At 45.1% G+C, this 24,716-nt stretch overlaps 1 protein-coding gene across 1 annotated transcript; it reads left to right on the plus strand.

The window, feature by feature from the left end:
* The first annotated feature begins 1,845 nt into the window (after nucleotides 1-1,845).
* On the plus strand, nucleotides 1,846-24,027 carry tjp3 (tight junction protein 3). The gene is made up of 31 exons (XM_030784210.1): nucleotides 1,846-1,934; nucleotides 9,510-9,566; nucleotides 10,057-10,181; nucleotides 10,327-10,429; nucleotides 10,650-10,920; nucleotides 11,325-11,428; nucleotides 11,768-11,954; nucleotides 12,174-12,252; nucleotides 12,391-12,491; nucleotides 12,607-12,688; nucleotides 13,427-13,530; nucleotides 13,757-13,841; nucleotides 14,073-14,170; nucleotides 14,281-14,368; nucleotides 15,404-15,486; nucleotides 16,570-16,624; nucleotides 16,799-16,878; nucleotides 17,277-17,352; nucleotides 18,079-18,146; nucleotides 18,256-18,319; nucleotides 18,525-18,681; nucleotides 19,384-19,492; nucleotides 19,767-19,986; nucleotides 20,546-20,745; nucleotides 20,869-20,964; nucleotides 21,127-21,203; nucleotides 21,434-21,644; nucleotides 22,079-22,179; nucleotides 22,501-23,079; nucleotides 23,472-23,518; nucleotides 23,777-24,027. Exons 2-31 carry the CDS (start codon nucleotides 9,519-9,521, stop codon nucleotides 23,904-23,906), a joined length of 3,828 nt encoding a protein of 1,275 aa, XP_030640070.1. The 5' UTR covers nucleotides 1,846-1,934; nucleotides 9,510-9,518; the 3' UTR covers nucleotides 23,907-24,027.
* Nucleotides 24,028-24,716: the final 689 nt, after the last annotated feature.

Consider the following 24,716-nt stretch of genomic DNA (forward strand, 5'->3'; position numbering starts at 1 on the left):
TTGTTTGTTTATTAATAATTCTATGTAAATGAGAGAGGGATGGTCACATACAAAGCTCCACAGACTCAGGTCAAACATGAACTTGATAAGACAAGTCTGCTCTAACAAAGAGAGTCTTTAGTTATGTGTGGCCACGCTCAGCACAAACTTTTAAACTGTCTAATATGAAAGTTACAGTAGAGACAGGCAGCTGCTTGGCTGGAAGATACAGATGGATCAGTCAACAGCACCTGAGCAGCTTCAGACACATAAGCCCTCTAATCACACACATCCTGTCCACACCTGTGAGAGTCAACTTAGACCCTGTGTAGATTCCCTGCTGAAGGAAGAGAGAGAGAGAGAGAGCAAAAAGCAAGGAAACACAGCACAATATTTTAAAAGAAATGTGAAGCAATGATCTGATATAAGTACATGATTTCAGTTTTCATCCTAATGTTGAACACTCATAATGATGAGGCTTTTTTCTATGAGTGCACATACAGTCAATATGCCCTGAAAACACCCTACAAGTTCTCTCAGTCAACACTCTGTCAAGTTCACCCCCTACACAAGCTCCAAGGCTGATACCTTCAGACATTTTCAGAAAAACTCTGAAAAGTTCTGGAACCCATCAGGGCATCTGAGCTGTAACGTCTAGAGTTGTAGAGTTAATCCAAACTGCAGGTGATGAGTATCTTAACAATCACAGACTTCTGTGACCTCTCTCTCTCTCTCTCTCTCTCTCTCTCTCGCCCCTCCTTTTTTGCCCTCTCTCTCTTCTCCACGGACCTACTGTGCCAAGTCATGAATCAGAGATCCCCCAGAGTCACAAACTGTCACTCTGAGACTCTACACACAGAACTCACTGAGTCAAACACAGAACTCACTGAGTCAAACACAGAACTCACCGAGTCAAACACAGAACTCACCGAGCCGAACACAGAACTCACCGAGTCAAACACAGAGCTCACCGTGTCAAACACAGAACTCACCGAGCCGAACACAGAACTCACCGAGCCGAACACAGAACTCACTGAGTCGAACACAGAGCTCACCGAGTCAAAGTGTGTGTCACAGAGGGGGGATAGGGAATCCTGCTATTCTTTCATGGCTTCAGCTCAGCCTGCTGCTCAGGTCTTCTCTGATGCATAATCAACGGTAATCCTGCCAACCAGTATGTAACTGCCCCTGTCCAGTGTTTGAGCTGTTCTGTGTACACAGGTTAAGAAGATGTCCGCTAGGGTGCGCTGCTGTTCAAGTGAATTTACCGCGAGAAATGGCTTCACGGCATACAAGACTTCAGAGAGAGACAGGGAGAGAGCGAGAGAGACACAGAGAGAGAGAGAGAGAGAGAGATTTTATGACTAAAGCTATGGATGAAAAAAAATTCCAGGTGTCACTCAGTTCACTTACTTCCTCACGCGAGTAAACGATGGTATGAAGCACAGTAAAGGGAATGAACAGCTAATAACTAATAAGTAACAGACATTACAGAAGAGACTGGTCGTTCAGAATAACCGTACTGCACACGGGTTTTCGGAAAATACATAATACTATAAAACAAGCTGTGCACTTTAATTTAAAGTAAAAGTATAACGAAAATGAACAATTCCGCGTGATGAACAAACCTTTTTTTTCAACGAATATCTTTGCAATATCGTGCCGATCATCATAAACACCATAACAAACATCAGGAATATTGCATGACACCCTAGTTTAGGTTCAAAGTTAAAGAAATGATATCACCCTGTGTATTGTGTGACGTAGCCGTACCCAACCCTCCTTAATCCTTGGTACTCTCCCACTCCAGACGCCACAGGTAAAGTTTCACGTTCCGCAGGTCAGCTGGTGAAACAACAAGGAACGGTCATTTCAGACTTCAGTAATCGAAGAGTTAAGTTCACAAACAATTGACTGGAATCAATATTTTACACCTGAGGAGCAGAGGAACTCAGGTACGGTGAAAGATTCTTTTTACGAAATGCTGTCGCCTTTTTTTTTAATAATAGTGTGGAATGTGCACCTTGCTCGCTTGCTGGTCATGCTTTGTGTGAAATTAGCTTCTAAGGTCGTTGCTCGTTTAAAAATCTTCCTTCCTAAGTACTCTTTATAACAGTTTATTGATGGGAAGACCAGATGAATTGCTGTCAGTTTAACAAAAGGTCAACAAAAGCGCTTTATTCTGTGAAAACGACTGAACTTGAGCTGAACCGAAACGAAGTAGGTAAGCTCACGTTTTCCCAGTTCGTTCACTCTCTCTATCTAAACTCCTGTAATTCGTCATATTCAGTGTTAGAAGTGCCAGAATTTCTGTCAGTGCTATTAGAATAAATATTAGGCCTACTGGACTGGTTCACAAACACATAGTTTGCTTGTTATCAGTAAGATGACAAAATGCAGCAACAGTTTCACATTTACTCTAAGAGCAATATCTCGGCTATTTCTTATTCAGAATTTGTCTTTTATTCGCCTACGAAAACACTTGTGCCGTCAGGAGAGTGAAACAGAAAGAAACTGTTCCCACATTGTTTATTGGACCGGAATAAAGATCGATACTTCGCGCAGAGCTCCGCGGTGCCGCTTTTCTTCAAGTGGTGAGACTGGTTTTGCCACACTCACATGTTTGCACCTGTTCCGGAGTTTCGCTGGGGTTTCGAAATACAGCATTCTCAAAATGGCTACATTTTTTTTTGGTAACATTTTTCCCTTCAAGCTTACTTTGAATGTACCTGTCATTCGGTCAGTTTGATTCAGTACAATTGTTTCTAGACATTTTTAGCAAGTCTTAGCTAATCTTTCAGTCTTTTTAGCCGCTTTGCCCGGACAGATCCACGGGTAAATGCTTTTATTTACATTGGGGGTTTAAATATATTGTGGCCTACAAACATGGGTAATATTTCTCTCCTACGCCTGTCAGTCAAACGACAGGTACGCGTGTTGCTGTGGTAGGTTGAGTTTCATGAATGCGTCATGAAGGAGAGCCGTAATAAACACTTGTATTTTAATGGACCTCAATAAACAGCCGTCACCTGACACTTTGAGGCGTCTGTTTACAAGAGAAGTTATCGCCTAGGCCTTTGTGTTTGTGCCACCGAGACAGAGTCAGTCAATACTTTTATTCAGACTACTGTAATATTTCGCTCTGTCGGCCTGTGTGATGTATAGGTTCGAAATGCATCAGGCTCGCTTAAGTAAACGGGTAGTCTACCTACGGACTACAAACTGTGAATGTCTCTGTAAATCTCGTCGGCTCTGTGTCTGTAGTTGTGAAGTGTCATTGTGGGAAGCTGTGTACATACACTCGTGAATAGTCACGCCCTCTCTCAAGAAGAGACTTTTGTCTCGAGGGTTTCAATGTGCCTCATGTCTCCTCCACTTTCCTGTCAGGGCTGTAGGAGGCAAACCGCAGACTAGAAATCCGTTTGATGTCGGAAATGAAAGGGAAATGACAATTACGATTCACTCTTATTCAGTTTGTCTTCAGGTATTATTTGTTTGATATTTAACTATTGCTAAAGTATTTACAAAAATGTAGTTCACTTCTTATCCTGACAGTGGTGTGAAAGCTGGTGGCATTTCTACAGCACTGAAACAATGCAATTTTAATTAATAAAAATATCTTTTAAAAGATTGAAACCTTTGTTGTCAGAGAGAAAGGGAGTTTCATGTTATTGTTATGGGCAAATGTTTATCCGGCCTTGTTAACACTGGTATTACTATACTGAATTATTTCCCATAAAGCATAATTAAATCAGAGAGAGAGAGAGAGAGAGAGCGCGCAAATGCCCAGTTCACCAGTTTGTACCTACTGACAGAAACCCAAAGGTATTTACGGCAAAGAGATGTTTATCTTTGCTCCTTCACTTCCTCATTGCTGTGAGAGAGTGTGAGAGAGTCCTGCTCAGAGCTCGCCTGGGCCGTGCAGTGAACTGACTGCTTCAGCCTAATCAATCATTAACCTGGCAAAACACACACTCGCAGGGTTACCAAGACAGCAGCGGCAGCTAATGCCCCCACTGCCACACACACACACACACACACACACACCCTCCCCCACTGCCACACACACACACACCCCGCCCCCCACTCTCTCCCTGTTGCCCTCACACAGGGCTGGACACATCTGCTTTCCAAAGTCAACTGGAGTGCCTCTGTCTGAAAAGATCACACACTTTATATCTGTACTGACCCAAACCCCCAGGAGTCTCTGAACAGACAGTAGAGAGAGACATGCACTGGACTGCATCTGCATCAGGGAAAAGACCACCTGTATGTCTGACCTGTGAGAGAAAAGGTCACCTGTATGTCTGACCTGTGTGAGGGTAGAGGTCGCCTGTATGTCTGACCTGTGAGGGTAGAGGTCACCTGTATGTCTGACCTGTGTGAGGGAAGAGGTCACCTGTATGTCTGACCTGTGTGAGGGTAGAAGTCACCTGTATGTCTGACCTGTGTGAGGGTTGAGGTCACCTGTATGTCTGACCTGTGTGAGGGTAGAGGTCACCTGTATGTCTGACCTGTGTGAGGGTAGAGGTCACCTGTATGTCTGACCTGTGTGAGAGTAGAGGTCACCTGTATGTCTGACCTGTGTGAGAGTAGAGGTCACCTGTATGTCTGACCTGTGTGAGAGTAGAGGTCACCTGTATGTCTGACCTGTGTGAGGGTAGAGGTCACCTGTATGTCTGACCTGTGTGAGGGTAGAGGTCACCTGTATGTCTGACCTTAGGGTAAAGGTCACCTGTATGTCTGACCTGAGGGTAAAGGTCACCTGTATGTCTGACCTGTGTGAGAGTAGAGGTCACCTGTATGTCTGACCTGAGGGTAAAGGTCACCTGTATGTCTGACCTGTGTGAGGGTAGAGGTCACCTGTACGTCTGACTTGTGTGAGGGTAGAGGTCACCTGTATGTCTGACCTGTGTGAGGGTAGAGGTCACCTGTATGTCTGACCTGTGTGAGGGTAGAGGTCACCTGTATGTCTGACCTGTGTGAGGGTAGAGGTCACCTGTATGTCTGACCTGTGTGAGGGTAGAGGTCACCTGTATGTCAGCCTGAGCAGAGCTGTGATAAGACTCACTTGCCCAGTATTATAGTGGATTATTCAGTGGGTCAGGGACATACAGCTTTAGTTCATAGTCATAAAAGACAATTACACTGGTACTGTCTTCTATTTTTGATTAACAGACATGTGTGTGGGTGTGTGTTTGTGTGTGTTTGTGTGTGTGTGTGTGTGTGTGTGTGAGAGTGTATGTGTGTGTGTGTGTGTTATTGGGGAGGAATAAATGCATACTGGCATTTTGTTTTGGTTAAGTTGTATTATGACTCTGAAGTTCTACCAGAGAAACTTTGATTTACCTGCGAATTGATATGATCTCAGCTCGTGTTGTCATGGTGATACATGATAAGTCATGATTTGGCCCCTTGTTTGGGATTGAGGATTTCTCTATGGCAGACTGCTTTATGCAGTATACTGTTTTTACCATGTGTGTGTGAATGAAATGCATGGGAGAGGCCTGTAGTTAGCTATCAGAGCTGACCTTTCCCCTCCTACATCCACAGTGGATTTCAGAAATGCTCTTAAGGTGTTTTTCCCCCCTCTCCTGTGACACAGAGATTCACGGATTATGCCTGAGATTCTCTGGTCCACCTTAAAACAAAGGGAACAAAAGAGCAGTGGAGAGGGAGGGTGGAGTTGGGAGTTGGTGCAGGTGAGGTTTTCTCCAGGTGTTGCCACCCTGACAAAGCCTCAGACACCAGTTGTTTATCTGTCTCTCTTGTTCTCACTGGCCACCGAGTCTGCTCCTGTCCGACACGGGAGCCGAGACCTGGACTGGGATCTCTGGACTGGGACGTTCGGACTGGGATTTTTGGACTGGGATGGTGAGACTGGGATGCAAAGGTAGCATAGCCTGGCAGGTTGTTTACATATCACAGAGGTCACAGGTGCTTTACTGTCTGAGAGTACTCACGCCATGGAGGTGCGATTTAAAGGACTGGTGAGTAGGACAAGGAGAAGCTGAACACAAATCACCCTCTCAATGATCTTTAAACCTTTTTTTAAATGCCTGGTTTCTGTCAGATGGTGTATTGTTTTTTTTTGTTTTTTTTTTCCCCCAAGATAAAATATTTGTGTGTTTGTAACATTGTAAGATGAACTGTCAATGACATTTTTAAATCTGGTCAAATGTTGTTTTGAACACTGAATCTGTTCTTGATGTGGTTATTTGAAAGTAGTTCTGTTTATGTGGCCTTGCTGTTTCTGTCGTTGTTGTTTGATACCTGTTTGTGTTGTGTTGTGTTGTGGTGTGTGCCACTGTCTAATGTGTATCACTGACTTGGCACTGATACTAACACTGATACTTACTGGACCAGAAGAGATTTTATTACTTCATTACTGTCACTGTGAAAAGTGTTAGTGCTCCTGTCTCCCGTCAGACGCGGGAACCTTCTGTTAAACCTATTTATGGGCTCCATTTTTGATTGTTACATCTGAAAATGTCAAAATCTATAGGCACAGTCTTAAATATGTGTCTCACCATCAAAACCTCACAATAACCTCAGTAATTATGAAATTCACCGTCATAAACCAGTTTCTTTCTTAGACACGGATGTGCGATTGCTAAAGATATGACGGCAAGGCAAAACTGGGCCGTTCTCTCTCTCTCTCTCTCATCCGAAACACGCAAGTGAAACACGTACACCTGAGTAACCACGGAGATACCATATCGAGTGCAGACCGGGCGCTTGTGATAAGATTGCTTTGTGTAATGTTGAGCTGATACCTCATAAAAAAAAACCCTTCTGTTGTTTAGGAGCAGAGAGGTGAAAGAGAACATCATTACATGATACACAGAGGAACTCTTCGCACAACAATAAGCCAACTGTTTTTATGACATTTAAACAAGAGAGCATTTCTTCATACCCATCACTCCCGACCAAAGTTCATTCTGAGATGTATTTTTGTAGTCAAGCGTTACGCTGGGTAACTCTGTCACGGCGGTACAGTCCGTTGGTTTTCCGTTTGAATGCTTCAACCCATACGGCGAGAAAGCGGGTCAGGGGTTTATGCGTTGGCGACGTGGACCCAATCTTTGTCTCGGTTGTGTCATCTACGCTTTCGGCCGCCTTTAAACGTTTTTTTCCCCCAGTCTGTGATTCACACACTGAAAGCATAATTTATAATATAGGCCTATATGACACATTTTTATTTTAGGAATGAATTCCACCTTCATTTATACTCTGGGTGTACATTAAACACGCGGACTGGACGGGACTTATGGCTATAAATTTAAGCAACAGCATCATTTTAACATTTTCACTTGAGATAATACGTCGCTCATAGCTGATCCGGTCCAACTACGCCCATTCTGTCCACCTGTCCTGGCTGCTTGACGCCTCATTTTCTGAGCTGTCATCGGACAGCGTTTGAGAGAGATGACCTGACGCTCCATGCCTGGTGATCGTGTCGCCGTGAGATTTGCATACCATGTCAGCACAAACAATCCTGCCTGCTGTTTTACTCTCTGTCTCCCCCAAACACTTCACACATGTCTGTCTGGTTCTGTAGACGCTCATCGTACAGGTCCGTGTGTATCTCTAGTCAATCTCTGGTGAAATTTAAAAGTAGTGTTTCAGGCCTCTGCCCCTATATTTTTTTTTTTTTTTACATATTTCAGAGAGTCTCTTTAATGAGCCGTAACTCTGTGTTTTGAAGAGGAGAACAGTGACATTAATGGCGTGTATGATTTTTAGGAAACATTCATTAGATTCAGGTAATGTAGTTGTAGGGATGGTGTTAGTTGCAAACCTGAGTATGCAAATCCGCCGAAGTCGCTGTGTTTTTTATGACACATAGCACCTACTGTCTGCATGATTACCAGTTTGTCACTTGTGGAGCGTTGTCCTTTGAGCCTTTTGGACTGTTTTGAAAATTTGCTTTGGGGGGAGTACGCTTGGGCACTGAGTTATATGTTGACAGATGGAAGGTGGAAATTGGTGTTTAGTCGTGAACGTGTGTAAACCGCAGCCGTTATGTTTGGACTACAGCGGGGTCAGAGTTCATGCAGGCAAGAGGGTGATCTTTGTTTGACCTGTGTGTTCTAACACTAACCCACATCAATACTTGCATTTTTGCATTCTTTCACTGTGACGATAGTCTAAACTATCGTCACAGTCAATGCCGTGGTAACTAGACAAAGCTTCACAGATTTAAAGGCTGATTTAAAATTAAAAAGGAATTGTCCCATGGCTCTTGCAGGCTAGCAAAAGAAATAAGTTTTGAATTTTGAAATTTCATCAGCTGATACTGCCCTGATGTGTTTGAGCGAATCACCCGGGGCAGTGAACACAGACAGTCTGTGTCGCCATCGGCGGACAAAGTCAGGATTTATCACAGGTGTCCGGAAGTTGACGTTTACCACAGGTGGCAACTTCACAATTCAAAAGTCATCGTGTTTACAGCGCTGCACCGCTCTTTGATTGGGTGTCGTGGTTACGAGGTGATTCGGCTGTAGGTATGGGAAGTACCATCAAATGGTTCTCTGTCAGAGCCATAAAGAGACGGCAGACAAACCAAGCGTCTCCACACAGACGTTGATCATAAAAGCAAAAACGTGAATGTGTAGCACGCGGTCACTGGCAATACACATAAATGTCTGTCTTGTTCCAAATCCTGGAGAATCTCTTTTTGCAATTTGTGAAGATGTGACAGTTGAGACCAAAAACCTCGTACGCCATAGATAAAGTGTTTTATTTTTTATTTGCTTATTTATCATTTGAATATATCGCTAAAAAAAGAAAAAAGAAAGAAAAGAAAAAAAAACTATTTCACGGGAGACATAAGGACAGCACACTTTCCAGAGTTGACGTCCAATAGAACAGGCTCAGTGGACAGACATGGATCTGCATTCCTGTCACCTTTCGAATATTCGTCGCCTGGCTGGCTCGTGTGTCTGTGTGTGTCTATGTGTGTCTGTGTGTGTGTGAGTGATTCACCCGATCACCATAAATCCTGACTAAGTCTCGGCTAAACTGTGTCATTTCCGTAGTTTGGCTGTTGATCTGGCTGGTCTAGTTTTTCCGTCAGTGTGTTTGTGTCTGTGTGTGTGTGTGTGTGTGTGTGTGTGTGTGTGTTTAGTTTCGAAGGGGAGGGCACAGCTACACGTTTAAGAGAGGCATGTGAAGAATTATGAAATAGAGTCGTTCTGTATCCCTTATCGTTATGTCCAGGCTGTTGATTGGTCAGTGTCAGGTTTCACCTAAGTCCTTTGGACCCGCCCTCCAGCTACCTGTGTGGCTGGAATGCGACAGGTGTGAGTCACGTCACTCCCTTCAACTCTACACACACGTTGAAAATAGAAGAGAGACAGACAGACAGACAGACAGACAGGCATTAAGCCTACAGATTCATGTCCAAACGTCTTGTTTCTAAGAGGTAAAGTGAGATGTTGTTTGATTGGGCCAGGTTGGAGCAGGTTTCAGTTGTGTGTGTTTGCTTTGGACGTTGTCTAACTGTGGGACTTGTTTTCCTGTTTCAGAGCAGAGACATGGAGGAAATGACAATATGGGAACAACACACGATAATGTTGATCAAAGTAAGTGCATCCTTTGTTTTCTACTCCTGTGCGGTTTGCTTTGCCGACTGTGTTGAGAAGTAGAGTGTTTGTTCAGTAATGGAGTGAGTAGTCTTGTGTCAATGACAGCTTTATTATTCGACACCAGCCTCAGAACGGAGACACACCCAGATCCTGCTCTCAGGAATTTCGTTTGCTGTTACGCGATACAGTTCAGAGCCTCTGGAATGTGCTCACACTCTCTCTCTCTCTTTCTCTCTCTTTCTCTTTCTCTCTCTCTCTCTGTCTCTCTCTCTCTCTTGTTATTTCTTTCTTTGTCTCTCCCTACCTGACGTTTTCTCTCTTGTTTCGTTTTCTCTCTGCCTCTCACTTTCTTTTCCTCTCTAATTTCTCCACCTCTCTGTGTTACTCCTTCTCTGTTTGTCTCTCCCTCTCTCTCTCTCCCTCTCTCTCTCCCTCTCTCTCTCCCTCTCTCTCTCCCTCTCTCTCTCTCTCTCTCTCTGCGTCTCAGGACCCTAAGATGGGCTTTGGTTTCGCTCTCTCTGGTGGGCGTGACAAACCTCACCCAGAGACGGGAGACACAGCGGTCATCGTGTCTGATGTCGTACGGAACGGCCCAGCCATGGGTCGACTACAGTGAGTCAAACCTTCGATCTCTCTCATCTTCATCATCTAAAGGCATCTCACCCCCCCCGCCACTCCCCCCCCCATATGTCCTTCCTGAGCCTGCCAAACCGGCTTTGTCTTTACACACTCCACTGTCTTTTCTTCATGTCCACAGAACCCAGGACCAGATCGTCATGGTCAACGGCGTTTCCATGGAAAATGTGTCATCTAATTACACTATTCAACACCTCAAGAGCTGTGGCAAAACAGCCAATATTGTGAGATAATAATAATAATAATAACAATAATAATAATAATAATAATAATAGTGGTGCGGGAACTTCAGATGGTCGACCACTAATTTTGATTGACAAGCTGGAGGAACAAGCAGAAAAAACAAACACTGGTCTTGTGTGCTGAGTGTGTGAGTAAATGTTTAATGGAGTTATTGATGCTGGACAGATTCAGTATGACTGTGTTTTTCATCCTGTCGTTCAGACGGTAAAGAGGCCCAGAGTGATCCAGATCCCAGCCAGCACCAGACCCGTACGGGCCGCGTCACATTCCAACCTGCTGGACGACCCGCCGCACCGCAGGAATCGCCGCGGCTCTGGCAGTCCCCACGGTTACGGTCGCCGGGCGCGCAGCGCCACTCCCGACCGCAACGGCCACGACCTGCCGCTCATGTCGGGGTTCAAACGGCTGCCGTCGCAGGACGTGTTGGAGAGACCAATCAGAGCCACGCTGGTGAAGAAGAAAGCCACAGACGGTGAGGATGCTGACCACAGGCCATAGAGAAGGACCTTATTCAAACCACGTGTTTCTTTTCATTCGATGGTTTACCCAAGGCTCCATTAAAAAGACAGTCCGCTTAGAGAAAAGCGCATCACTACAACAAACGCGTAGTTTAAACAAAGTTTTTCTCAACTGAGTTTTTTACTAGTTCTCATTTCTCTGACAACCTCTTTGGCCACTTTTCCCTGTTTGATCGTCCTGGTTTGAGAAATATCCTGAGAGGTGCCCAAAGTTCTATCAAAGTTACGGATTCAAGTCAAAAACCTGTCAAGTCAAAAACCTGCAGACACACCAGCCTGCCTGTACATGGGTTAGACACCTGGATGTACCTTTTACCTAAACTCTTCTCTCTTCTCTCTGCGTCTGTCTCTCTCTCAGAGTACGGCATGAAGTTAGGAAGCCAGATTTTCATTAAACACATGACTCCGACCGGACTGGCCTCAAAGGAGGGCTCCCTGCAGGAAGGAGACCTGGTTCTGAAGGTGTGTAGTCATGCTCTAGTGATCCCTCCCTCGTGTCTTAATAACTCTGTGCATCCTGTACACGGGACGTGTTTCCTTTATCGTCCCTGTGTTCTGTTTGTCTTACTTTATTTATTCACTCTGTCGTCTGTTTGGTCATTTTATATATGGTACGTGATAGTTTGAGTTCCAGATATGTAGTGTAGAGGGAGGAGGTGCTGTAGATACAGTAGTAATGGTGGGAGGAATAGCTGTAATAGTCGTAGTTACATTTGAAGTTTTATTAATGGTCATCATAGTGACATGAGTGTTGGAGAATCACACACAAGTGTGGTCTTTACCCTGTCGTGTTCCGTCCAGATTAACGGGATGGTCACAGAGAACCTGTCCCTGCTGGAAACCAAGCACCTGGTGGAGAAATCCCGTGGAAAACTGACCATGCTGGTCCTCAGAGACGACCGTAAATTCCTGGTCAGCATTCCGGAGGTGGAAGACAGCCCACGGAACAGCGAGGGTGACCAAGGAAACAGCAGCTCCGAACTGGAAGGTGAGCGGGAGACCGGGAATATTCCGGAAATATTCTGTTCAGAGGCTATCAGGGGGTTCGTAGTGATGGATTTGCTTCCAATCAGGATTTTGTAAACTCTGTCATTTAATGAAAGCCAATGGGCATCAGATCTTGTCTCAGAGGATAAACTGCATATATGAAAACGGTGGCATGTAGTGAGTGTGTCGTTGACTCTTACCATTTCACTCTTTGTCTCAGACATTTCTGACCTGGACTCAGATAGCCCCGCCCGCAACAGGACGTCCCGTCCACCGGGACGAGAGCGTCGCACACGCAGGTAAAGTCCCACTCATGAACTTCAACACTGCAGTCAACCAGAGGTCAACTGGACTCACTCATAAACTTCAACACTGCAGTCAACCAGAGTTCAACTGGACTCACTCAAGGGTCGTAACAACTCTTGTCTGTGTCACAGAACCAGAGCCGAAGCCCCGCCCGTAGCGAAGTCTCGTGATTCATCGCCCGTGCGGTCCACTCTGTCCCGCCCCATCGCTTACGCCGCACCCCCCCGCAGGGGTGAGTGCCACACAGCTCCTGTTTAGGATTTTTTTAGCACTGGGGAGGAGTGTGTGAGGAGAGTCAAAACAGGTAGTGTTTGTGTAACAGTGACTCCTCCTTATTTCCCCCACAGTTCCCTCTGACTCCGACTCAGACCGCAGTCCCTCCCCTCCTCCTCCTGCAAGGGACGGTCCGGACAACAGGGACAAATACAGGTCAGTCCACATTTAAACCACGTACAGGTCCACATTTACACCACATACAGGTCCACATTTAAACCACGTACAGGTCCACATTTAAACCACGTACAGGTCCACATTTACGCCACATACAGGTCCACATTTACGCCACATACAGGTCCACATTTACGCCACATACAGGTCCACATTTGAACCACATACAGGTCCACATTTAAACCACATACAGGTCCACATTTAAACCACATACAGGTCCACATTTACGCCACGTACAGGTCCACATTTAAACCACGTACAGGTCCACATTTACGCCACGTACAGGTCCACATTTAAACCACATACAGGTCCACATTTACGCCACGTACAGGTCCACATTTAAACCACGTACAGGTCCACATTTACGCCACGTACAGGTCCACATTTAAACCACATACAGGTCCACATTTACACCACGTACAGGTCCACATTTAAACCACGTACAGGTCCACATTTAAACCACATACAGGTCTGCATTTACACCACGTACAGGTCTGCCCTAGTCTGTTTTCTGTTCTCCTTGATCTCATACCTACATGAACTCAGTCACCTTTAATCGTCACCATAGAGAGGGAATGGCCCATTGCCACACCGTCATACTCAGTGGATAGCATGTCTCCCACGCTAAGATAGATGATTTTTCTGGGATAGCCAAGATCCTTTTAGCTGTTTGCTAAGGTGTTCTGTGGAGTTAGTTGATTGGTTGCTGTGCGGTTACAGGATGTTATCAGGGATCTCCACACTGCCAAATCCTCGAGCATCGCCCATCACACAAAACTGGAACGCTCCGAGACCTTCGTCAGGAGCCTCACGACCTCGAAAAGGTACCATGAGAGACCTGTGATTAACCCAATTCTAGATTCTCATCAACTACCCATGATCCCTACAAACTACAGTTCCCATGATCCCTACAAACCACAGTCCCATCTCATTCACATGACTCCTCAGTCAACGAGCACTTAACAGTAACCTGGCATGACTGCAGAGCGGTAAATGGGAAGCTCACATGTTCATCTTTCTCTCTCTCTCTCTCTCTCTCTCCTAATTCAGCGGTTTCTGAATCTGACTCAGACAGGAGTGCCTCTCCCCCACGCCGACGCGAGAGTCCCAGAGCTGATGACCACTCCAGATACAGGTCTCACTAAAACCTGACACACAGACTCTCTCAGTCCCAGTTCTGGAACAGCCAAGGCCTCTTGTGATTCTAGAACAAGCTCCTACTGATCTCTGCACGGTTTTCTAACACATTTAATCCCATCTAATCCCACAGTGATTCCACTGGCATGACCGATAGGATCTGGTTTCATCTATGAGCACAGTTCTTGGATCCTGACCTCTCTTCTCTTCTCTTCTCTTGTTCTCACAGAGTTCTTCCAGACCTCCCTCCTCCTGGATTGAGGGCGTCTCCTCTACATCATGACTACCCCCGCAGGGGATCCTCCCCATACAGGCCCCCTCCCCCAGGTGACACACACACACACACACACACAGTCTTACCTCTCTGTCTTGCCTGACATGTTGTGTTTCCCACTGTGAGGCATCAGAGCGCTGAGTCTTGTTCCTCCCCCTGACAGATGACTCGGAGTCAGAGTCGGATGGCAGTGACAGAGCCCCACGCAGAATGGGCACCCCTGTCAGCCAGGACTCCCGCAATAGATACAGGTACAGATGAACAGGTGTAGCTGCCCCACCCAAACCCCACCTTCTCCTTTACAGAACCCCAGCATGAACGAGCCCCCCCTCCCAAAACGGGGATTACCCAATCAACTGCCGCATGCCACAGAATGATTCTTAATCATTTGTTTGGGGGTTTTTTTTTGTGTTTGAATTTTTGTTTTATTATTTTTTTTATTTGAAGGTATAAATTTGTTTTGTTGGTAGTGTAACCTCGTACTTGATTGCTAAAGCTCAAGATGTTTGCTCTGGATTGTTCAGTTTTTTCGTTTTCATTTTCAGTTGTTTATGTATTTTTTTTTGTGTGTGTGTGTGTGCTACTTTTTGTTTTGTATTTTTATTCTCTGATGAGATTATTGTGATGTGTGTGTGTGTTACATAATAAAATAAAAAGCACACAAACGTGTGTGAGCTCTTGCAGTGCATACGTGGTTCAGTCCTGTCTGATTTCTGCCTTTCAAAATGATTTGAAAATCGGTGGAAAACATTTGGCCAAACACGTACAACACACACTTAAGGCTCTTCTCATACACCAGCGTAAACAGAGAACACAAATTTACACCTCAATGGCTCCTTTTAAATGAAAACGTATATAAAAATCATATTACAAAAATAATAAATAATAAAAAAAAAAAATCACAAAACATACATTCAACCTCCTATCCCTCCCATATCCTCCTCTCCAATTGCGTTGTGTGTTTAAGAAGCGTGGTCACAGGAAACAACCATAGTATCACAGAAGATGTCACAGAAGGTAGTTTCACTGTGCAGAGCTGTCATGCTTGAGTGCCTGCCAGTCTGATTATTAATGTTGCTTGAACGTGATTGGTCAGTAGGAGGGGCCTCTTGCTTTGTCACAGAGCCTCTGTAGAGCAGCAAGGTGAATATCTCTCTCTCCTCATCATCGATTTCCCTCTGTCTCTCCCGTCTCCCCGTGTGTGTAACCTCCCTTTGTTTTGTCTGTGTTTTGGTTTTCCTCCTTCCCTCTCCCTCACTTCCAACTTTCCTCTCTCTGTCTTTCAGAGCCACGCCAGAGGTCATCTCTGCTCCTGCCATTCAGCCTCCAAACTGGTCTGCTCCCAAAACCTCCAGCCTCAACAGGAGAGGTGAGAAAAGGCTTTTAAGTGTACGGGTAGATACAGGAGCAGAGACAGGCTCACAGGGCAGGGATGCATCAATACTTTGACCCCTAAACGGAGCACTGGGCATAACTGTCTTTATGGATAAAGACAGAGAGAGAGAGAGACAGGGCAATGTATAAGATGGGAGAGAGACAGGGGAATATGTAAGATGAGAGAGTGACAGGGCAATGTATAAGATGGGAGAGAGACAGGGGAATGTATAAGATGGGAGAGAGACGGGAATATGTAAGACGAGAGAGAGACAGGGCAATGTATAAGATGGGAGAGAGTCAGGGGGAATATGTAAGATGGGAGAGAGACAGGGGAATATGTAAGACGAGAGAGAGACAGGGGGAATCTATAAGATGGGACAGAGACATGGGAATATGTAAGATGGGACAGAGACAGGGGAATATGTAAGATGGGAGAGAGTCAGGGGGAATATGTAAGATGAGAGAGAGACAGGGGAATGTATAAGATGAGAGAGAGACAGGGGAATATGTAAGACGAGAGAGTGACAGGGCAATGTATAAGATGGGAGAGAGACGGGGGAATGTATAAGATGGGAGAGAGACAGGGGGAATCTATAAGATGGGAGAGAGACAGGGGAATATGTAAGATGGGACAGAGACAGGGGAATATGTAAGATGGGACAGAGACAGGGGAATATGTAAGATGGGAGAGAGTCAGGGGGAATATGTAAGATGGGAGAGAGTCAGGGGGAATATGTAAGATGGGAGAGAGACAGGGGAATATGTAAGATGGGAGAGAGACAGGGGGAATCTATAAGATGGGAGAGAGACATGGGAATATGTAAGATGGGACAGAGACATGGGAATATGTAAGATGGGAGAGAGACAGGGGGAATGTATAAGATGCTTTAGATGAATTGATGAATGGAGGGATGAGCCAATACTTCAGTTGTTTTGTTTTTCTAATTAATAGAAACAGTTTTGATAAATAGAAAATATGTAGAAAAACGGTTTTGTTTGATGAAGGTGTTGTGGTGCGTGTGTGTGTCTGTGTGTGTGTGTGTGTGTGTGTGTGTGTACGTGCATGTGTTTGTAGGTCCCACAGAGTCTGAATCAGAGGCCAGCAGTGGAAATTCAAGAACGAGATCAGGGTGAGACATCAGACACAGTACCCTAAGGGCTCACGGATTACAGTACTACACACAGGATACTCAGAACTCATATAGAACGAAAGAAATAAACGCAAACAGAAAGTCTCATAACTCTGTTATGAAGCATGTAACGGTCCCATTTGTAAATCTTTTCGCTTGTTTTGATTGGATCAGAAGTGCTTTCAGGACGAGGGCGACTCCGGTCCGCCTGGATTCTCCTCGCAGAAGCCCCTCCCCCACCCGCCCACCTGAAGGTCTGGTCCACACTCAATAATCTGTAATCTGTAATCTAAGGCATTTACATTTGTCTCACAAAAATTAATATCTCAAAACAGTATAATCAAATTTACTGTTCCTGTTTCAAATGATTTTCTACCAAATCACATTTCCAATCTGTTCCATAAATGTTTATACCTAAAACACAGTTTCTGGGTTATGGCTTGCCTTTATGGCTGAGCTCCAGACCAAAGCTGCTCAGATACATGAATATTTTGGTATTTTTTTACTGTAATTCAGAATTAAAAACAAAAATATCCTGACCCCTCAAAAATGCAAACACTTAGACATAAAACATGAAAAACAAATGATACTTAGTTCAATAATATTGAGCATTTTGTCATACTCACTGTCTGTCTGTCTGTGTGTGTGATAGATTCCTCAGAGTCTGAAAGAGCTCCATCTCCACCAGTCAGACAGGACAGCAGCACAGACCAAGACAGCCATCGCAGGTGCGAGTCTAACCTTTCTACAAATACTCACTCCTAATCACTCCCAAAAAGCCAACACCTCTTAAACACAGCCACACCCCTGTCACATGACTTTCTCTCTGTCTTACACACACACGCGTGCGCGCGCACACACACACACACACACAGTGAGCTTATCTCTCGATACCAGTGAAATCAGTGGAAACGATGTTTATCAGCATGAGTTTCAGTCAAATACACCTTTTAAAGTAACCAAGTCACTGGCTCCGTTCCAGTATAAGGACTGCGCCTCCTCCTCTCCTCTCCTTACTGTTCCTCCTACTCTCCTCTCCTTACTGCGCCTCCTACTCTCCTCTCCTTACAGACTCCTGTCCTTCAGGGACTGAGTCACGGTAATCCTGGAAAAGTGGAGTCTTAATTATCCTGCTTTTCCCCTCTGAGACTCAGCAGGGCAGGGAGAGTGTTAGCAGCAGGTGAATCATTCGGCTGTTCTGAATGTGAATGTAGAGTCAGTCTGACGCTCTCACAGAACCACTGAGACTTCACTGTGGCCCCTTACACACTCACATGACACATGTCCTTAATTAACATGTAGCATTGGGTTGTTACTGACTTTGACTGTTTGTACATATATATATATATGTATATATATATGTGTGTGTGTGTGTGTGTGTGTGTGTGTGTGTGTGGTGTCAGTGGCTCTGTGTCATGCGCTCTACTGGAATAACGCTACTGTCTCTCGTACAGTTTTCCTCGTGCGGCCAATGGGAATACCCGGATTGGAACTTACAAAAGCAGCAGCTCCAAGATTAATGGTGAGTGGAACATGTCCACAGAGATTTCTCCAGAGATTCCGTTTAGAAACTGCTAACATCCTGTAGGTGTCTGGTGAATTAAAACACTGGGGTTTTTTTTCCATTTTAGCAAAGCCTATAGAGGAACCGCTCTATTCTCTCCCTCCGGACGCCATCCCTGTGCCAAACCCAGGGTAAAGAACTGACTTTCATACTTTGCTAGTTCTCGTGGATCATTTTTTTGATCTAAGTGTCTTCATTCAGAGAGAAGTTTTCTCTCTTTCTGTTTCACACACTGAACACTCGTTTTGTAGTTTTCTTATTTCTGTATTCTTTCTGTATTCTTTTTTCTTTTTGTCTGTTGCTCACCTTGTCTTATGTTTCTGTATTCTCTCTCAGGTACAGCTCTGATCAGAACAGGGTGGAGTTTGTGAAGGAGGGGAGTGTCGGCCTGAGGCTCGTGGGTGGGAACGATGTAGGCATTTTTGTGGGCGGAGTTCAGCCCAACAGCCCCGCCCAGAAGCAAGGCATTAAAGAAGGAGACCAGATACTGCAGGTAAGAGACAGAGAATGTGAACTTCATCAGACTGGAGTCACATGAGTGTATTGTGGAGTCTTATCAGTAAACTTCACGTCACTGTGGCATGTATTGTTTATTAAAAGTTTGGTTTCTGGCATCATATCTTGAAAGTAAGTCCAGCAATGTCCCTAAAATGTGTTCTCACCAAACAGTGAAGCGGAATCAAGTCAGAATGATATTGGTTCATTCTTGACCCAGATGAATAGAAAGGCAGTTGTTTGACTGTATAACTTGTACGAATTGAACAAATGATATGAGATGAGACAAGTTGAGGTGAAGTAAGAGTTGCAGGAGTAGAAGAGTCCACCTGGCTGCTCTCTGGACATCTCTGTCCTGTCTCTTACACCTGGCTGTTCTCTGGACGTCTCTGTTCTGTCTCTGACACCTGGCTGTTCTCTGGACGTCTCTGTCCTGTCTCTTACACCTGGCTGTTCTCTGGACGTCTCTGTCCTATCTCTGATACCTGGCTGTTCTCTGGACGTCTCTGTCCTGTCTCTTACACCTGGCTGTTCTCTGGACGTCTCTGTCCTATCTCTGATACCTGGCTGTTCTCTGGACGTCTCTGTCCTGTCTCTTACACCTGGCTGTTCTCTGGACATCTCTGTCCTGTCTCTGACACCTGGCTGTTCTCTGGACATCTCTGTCCTGTCTCTTACACCTGGCTGTTCTCTCTGACAGGTGAACGGCGTAGACTTTGGTCACTTCACACGAGAAGAAGCGGCCATGTTCCTGCTCAACATTCGCACGGGAGAGAAACTTGACATTCGCACACAGAACAAAATAGACAGTGAGTTTCTCCACTCTCTGCTTTGGAGATGCAAATGTCTAAAGATACAAAACTCTTGAGAGTAAAAGTCCCAGCAGTTCCCAGCATTTTTAACGTCACAGAACTGGCAAAACGGTTTTATTTGGAAGATTATCGAAATAAAGAAAAATGGAACAAAACGTGCGAGGCCACGCCCACCGTAAAACCATCGTCTCAGAGTGCATTTATGGCCACGCTGCGAGTGATTGTATCAGGACAGTTGTGATGGTCGTGTTTGTGGCTCTGTTTAATGCAGTCTATAAGAAGATCCTAAAATCCAGCCTGGGAGACTCGTTCTACATCCGCACACACTTTGACCACGAGGCCGAGGGCACGCTTGGCCTGAGCTTCACCAGGGGAGAGGTGTTCCGCATACTGGACACCATGCACCGCGGCAAACTGGGCAACTGGCTGGCCGTCCGAATGGGCAATGACCTGCACGAGATGGATAAGGGGACCATCCCCAACCAGGCCAGGTAAGTTCACTGACCGCCCCGTTTAAAAAAAAAAAAAGGCAATGCCTTCTCTACTCATCACCAACCCAAACCTGGCTGGGTTAGACCACCAACTGCCTGTTTAAAAAAAAAACACCATACCAATGCGCTCTTCAGATCAAATTACACTCCTGCTGTATCTCTGTATCTCTCTCTCTATGAATCTTAGTCTGGTTTGAATGTCTTTCATTAACTTGTCTGAGCTTCAGAACTAAGAGGTCACTCACTTCACTTTGTACTAAACTCTGTCAAAAAGCTCATCCTTGGTCTGTAGTTAAAACAGTCCTGCAATCCATCATACACTCCAACAGCTTCAGACTTAAATTGTTCTTTACCTGTTCTCCGATTGGACCCACGGGCTAAAGTACCTAGCATCCTGTTTTAGGCTTGATCCCTCCTTCTCAGTGAGTCGAGGACACGCAGTTTCTCCAACACTAGATAACAGAGAGAAATGGAGGGTTGCTCTGGTTTGTTGGGATATTGTGTAGTGTATTGATTGTGTTTTTGGATGTGTGTGTGTGTGTGTGTGTGTGTGTGGTAGGGCGGAAACTCTGGCTAGTTTGGAGCGATCTCAAAAAGCCAGCGGAGGAGAGAGACAGGGCCCCGGACCCAGAGCTGAATTCTGGAAACTACGGGGTCTCAGAGGAGCCAAAAAGAACGTCAGACGGACTCGTGATGACCTTCTTCAGTTAACCATTCAGGGCAAATTCCCAGCATATGAGAAAGTTCTACTCAGAGAAGGTAAAGCAGAGGTCATGACCTCAGGTCTGCAGAAGATGCTAAATACTGTTTTATTCTGTGTTTCTAGAGAGAGAGAGAGAGAGTCATTAACTTTTATTGATTTGAATATTTTGTCAATTTCAGCCAATTTCAAAAGGCCAATAGTCATTTTGGGTCCTCTGAATGACATTGCCATGGAGAAGCTGTCCAGAGAAATGCCTAATGAATTTGAAATAGCAGGTATGATGTCTGTGAAACTGGATGGATTCAGTACATTTAAAAGTACTATTATTTTATTTTCTTAATCTGAAGTCTGTCTGTTTTTATTTAACTTGAACTTTCTTTTTTCTGTTTTGTGTGTGTGCGTGTCTGTGTGCGTGTGTGTTTGTCTATCTTTGGCAGAGATGGTTCCCAGAGGTGGTGGAGATGGTTCGTCCACGGTCATCAAACTAGACACAGTCAGGAAGATTGCAGAACAGGTAAATGAATGTAAAGACTATTTTGGGGGGGAATCACATTAACTCCTAAGATCTTTTCTTTCTTTGATCTCTTCTTCAGTTATGTCATCAAGTGTATTCATTCAATACTCATTACATTTCCTCTTGCTTATCCTGGAATATGATGATGATTAAGAGCACTGTTATGTGAGTGTGGAGATGTGTTTGTCTGTGGAAGGCTCAGAGTAAACTGGGTTGTCTGTGGTTTTCAGGACAAGCACCCCCTGGTGGACATCACACCTACTGCAATAGAGAGACTAAATTACATCCAGTATCACCCCATGACGCTTTTCCTGGACCCCCAGAGCAGGAAAGACGTCAAAACCATGAGACAGAGATACTCCCCCAACTCCAACAAGAGTTCCCGCCGCCTCTACACGCAGGCCCTGAAAATGAGGAAGCACTACAGTCACCTGTTCTCAGGTAAAAGCACACACGCACACTCACACACACACACACACACACACACACACACACACACACACACACACACATAAACTTACTGAACCTTAACTTGCAGAATCCAACCATACAACATGATCACAGCTCCCTAACATGCATAAAACAGACTCGTGGAACCTTAGCACACACCCGCAGCACCTTAACACACATGAGGCACACACACACAGGACCTGAACATGCATGAAGGAGTACCATAGGAATGAGTTGACTGTTGACTGGCCTTCCTGCTGTGTGCAGTGGAAAGGTCTGTGAGAGCACAGAGTCATTGTCTGATTGGACTGTGGTTAATGTGGTTCTACCAATCAGCTCAAAGGGTTTCACAGAAACTCTGAACTACTCATTGTTGTTTTTTTATTTGTGCATTGGTTTGTTTACTGTTTGTGTGTGGTCCTCAGCACGGATCGACCTCCAGCCCAACTCTAACATATGGTACGAGATTTTGAAGGACAAGATCCGGCAACAGCAGTCAAAGCCAGTCTGGGTGTCTGAAGTGATGGTGAGAGATGATTTTTAACATTTCCACAAGTACAACACCTTTATAAGCTCTCTTATACCTGTGTGTGTGTGTGTGTGTGTGTGTGTGTGAAGTCTCTCTGTTGTACTTGTTTGAATTACAATGTAACTGGAATCTCCCTCTCTTTGTATTTGTGTGTGTGTTTCTGTTTGTCTGTATATGTGTGTGTACATGCGTTTGTATGTGCATGTTTGCGCATGTGTGTTTGCGTGTGTGTGTGCGCGCGTGTGTTTGCGTGTGTGTGTGTGTGTGCGTGTGTATGTGCGTGTTTGCACGTCTGTGTGTGTGTGTGTGTGTGTGTAGCTGGAAGGAGGTGGAGAGGAGGAGCTGGATGTCCTGAGTCGTTCACACTCGACTGATTACCTGAGCTGCGACAGCCGTGCGGCCAGTGACTATGAGGACACTGACGGAGAACCCTTCACAGACGGAGAGGTCTATACCGACAACGAAGACCTAGACGACGCCTTTCAGGACCAGCCGGCCGGGCTGCACCGACACCAGAGCAAAGCCCTGGCCCGCTCTTCAGAACCAGCGTTGGATCAGAACCTGAGTCCCGAGCCCCCGGCCTACCTAGAGGAGGAGGAACACGAGTACTCGCTTCCTCCTCCAGAGATTCCTCCGATCCTCCACGTCCCAGAGCCGCGTTTTTCCCTCCGTTCCAACAGTCCCCTACAGCAGGAGGACGCCCGCAATTTCTCCGACTCCGATTTCAGCGCCTCTGAACCCCGTGCTCCTACCACTCCGTCAGACGGTCCGCCGGAATTCCGCGCTCCGGATCCCATCCCCCATAACTCCGCGATGCCTGACCCCCCCTCCATGAACACAACTTTGGAGAGCACTTCACATGCCTCCCTCTCCGCCATAGAGGACAAACTGCAGGAGGTAATACTGTCATTCTCAACGGTTTATCAATGAGGGAGCAGGAGATTCTTGTCTGCTGTGATGCAGCATTATATGAAACCAATGAACTAACTGATTGATGGATCGATTGATTGATTTTTAACCTTTTTTTTTCTTGAGAACAATGAACATCGTAGGCGATCAGCGTTGCACATAGGAGCTAATAAAAAAAGCAGACATAGCTCCTGTCTCCTTATTCAGATATTTACATGAATCCTGTTAGGAGATCAAACCGATGACAGAGATATTTTTAGACGCTGCTTCGCAGTGTAATCTCTCCTTTCCTTTTCAAAATATAAATGTACTACATGAATGAATGGATGGAGGATAAATGATGGGGGTTTTTTTGGGGGGTTTGTTTTCTCCTTTTTCAGACTCGACTTGCCGAGCCACAGGAAAAACGCCATTCTCCGCTCATCGTGTGAGTATCGGGCGTGTGTGTAACACTTCCAAACTCCACCGAGTGACCCACCAATACCACTCTAACTCTTATCATGTCCACAGGCTTACACGCATTCCATACGCAGCAAAGAGACTCTGACAGAGAACATTAGCATGAATTAAATCAGATAGGCCTGGCCTTGAATATGTTGTTGTGTGAGTGAGTGAGTAAATGAGTGTGTGTGTGTGTGTGTGTGTGAACTGAACCTGTCTCTCTCGTGCTTTTCCTAACTGGTAGGATGGCTCATCATGAGGCTGTACAGTGGCGCCGTACACAGATCAGGGGCAGCGACAGCTCTGAGGATGAAGATGAGGAGGAAGAGGAAGAGGATGATGATATTGAATGGGGACCAGCCACAGAGCTGTAAAGGACAAAGACTAGTCTGACCATTTGATCAGACCCTGTGTGTTTCGACACCAGTGAATAAACCAGTCTGCCTCAATCCCAAAACCAGTGACTCGCCCAAAAACGGCAGACGCGCTGAGAAACACGTCTGCCCAAACAGAGTGGAACTGTGAAAAATAGTTGTTTTGTTTTTGTTTGAGTTTTTTTTTTTTTTTTTTGTGGAGTATGTTCTTCATGGAAATACATTTTTGCCACAATCACCTTGCAATGTGGTCCTGGATTTTTTGAGTTTATGAACATTTATGGACATTTCTCCAATTAAGGACTGGAGTCATTCTCATATAGAAGACAGCCAATAACCAAATTAAATTAACTATTGTAATAATAACTACAACAGTAATGATAATATAATATAATGTACATTGGGTATTTTTTACCTGCTTCACCGAGATCACCATATCTGTATTTTACTTTTTAATATTTTTAAAATAAAATGCTTTGTATCAAAATTTGCGTCATTTGTGGTGACGTACGGACTAAATTTATGGTTTAAGGAGTTGGACGGAACTGGACTGAAAGTTCAGCTCGAGAAACAGTGGCTCGCGCAGTGGATATCATATTGGTGATCAGTGTTATCGCAGTGTTATCATTTAATTGGCTCGAGCGAAGGGAGAGACCCTCACCTAAGGACGGAGCAGTGTTGAACTAATTCGAGTAAGCGACCTCAAGAGCTTTTAAAATTACGCGATGGTATTTTTTTCTTTTCTCTAAATGACTATTATGTGTGTGTCATGCGCAGTGTAAACAGCGAAAACGCGCTTGAATCGCACAG

The sequence above is a fragment of the Chanos chanos genome, chromosome 9, assembly GCF_902362185.1.
Source record: "Chanos chanos chromosome 9, fChaCha1.1, whole genome shotgun sequence".
Classification (NCBI taxonomy): Eukaryota; Metazoa; Chordata; class Actinopteri; order Gonorynchiformes; family Chanidae; genus Chanos; species Chanos chanos.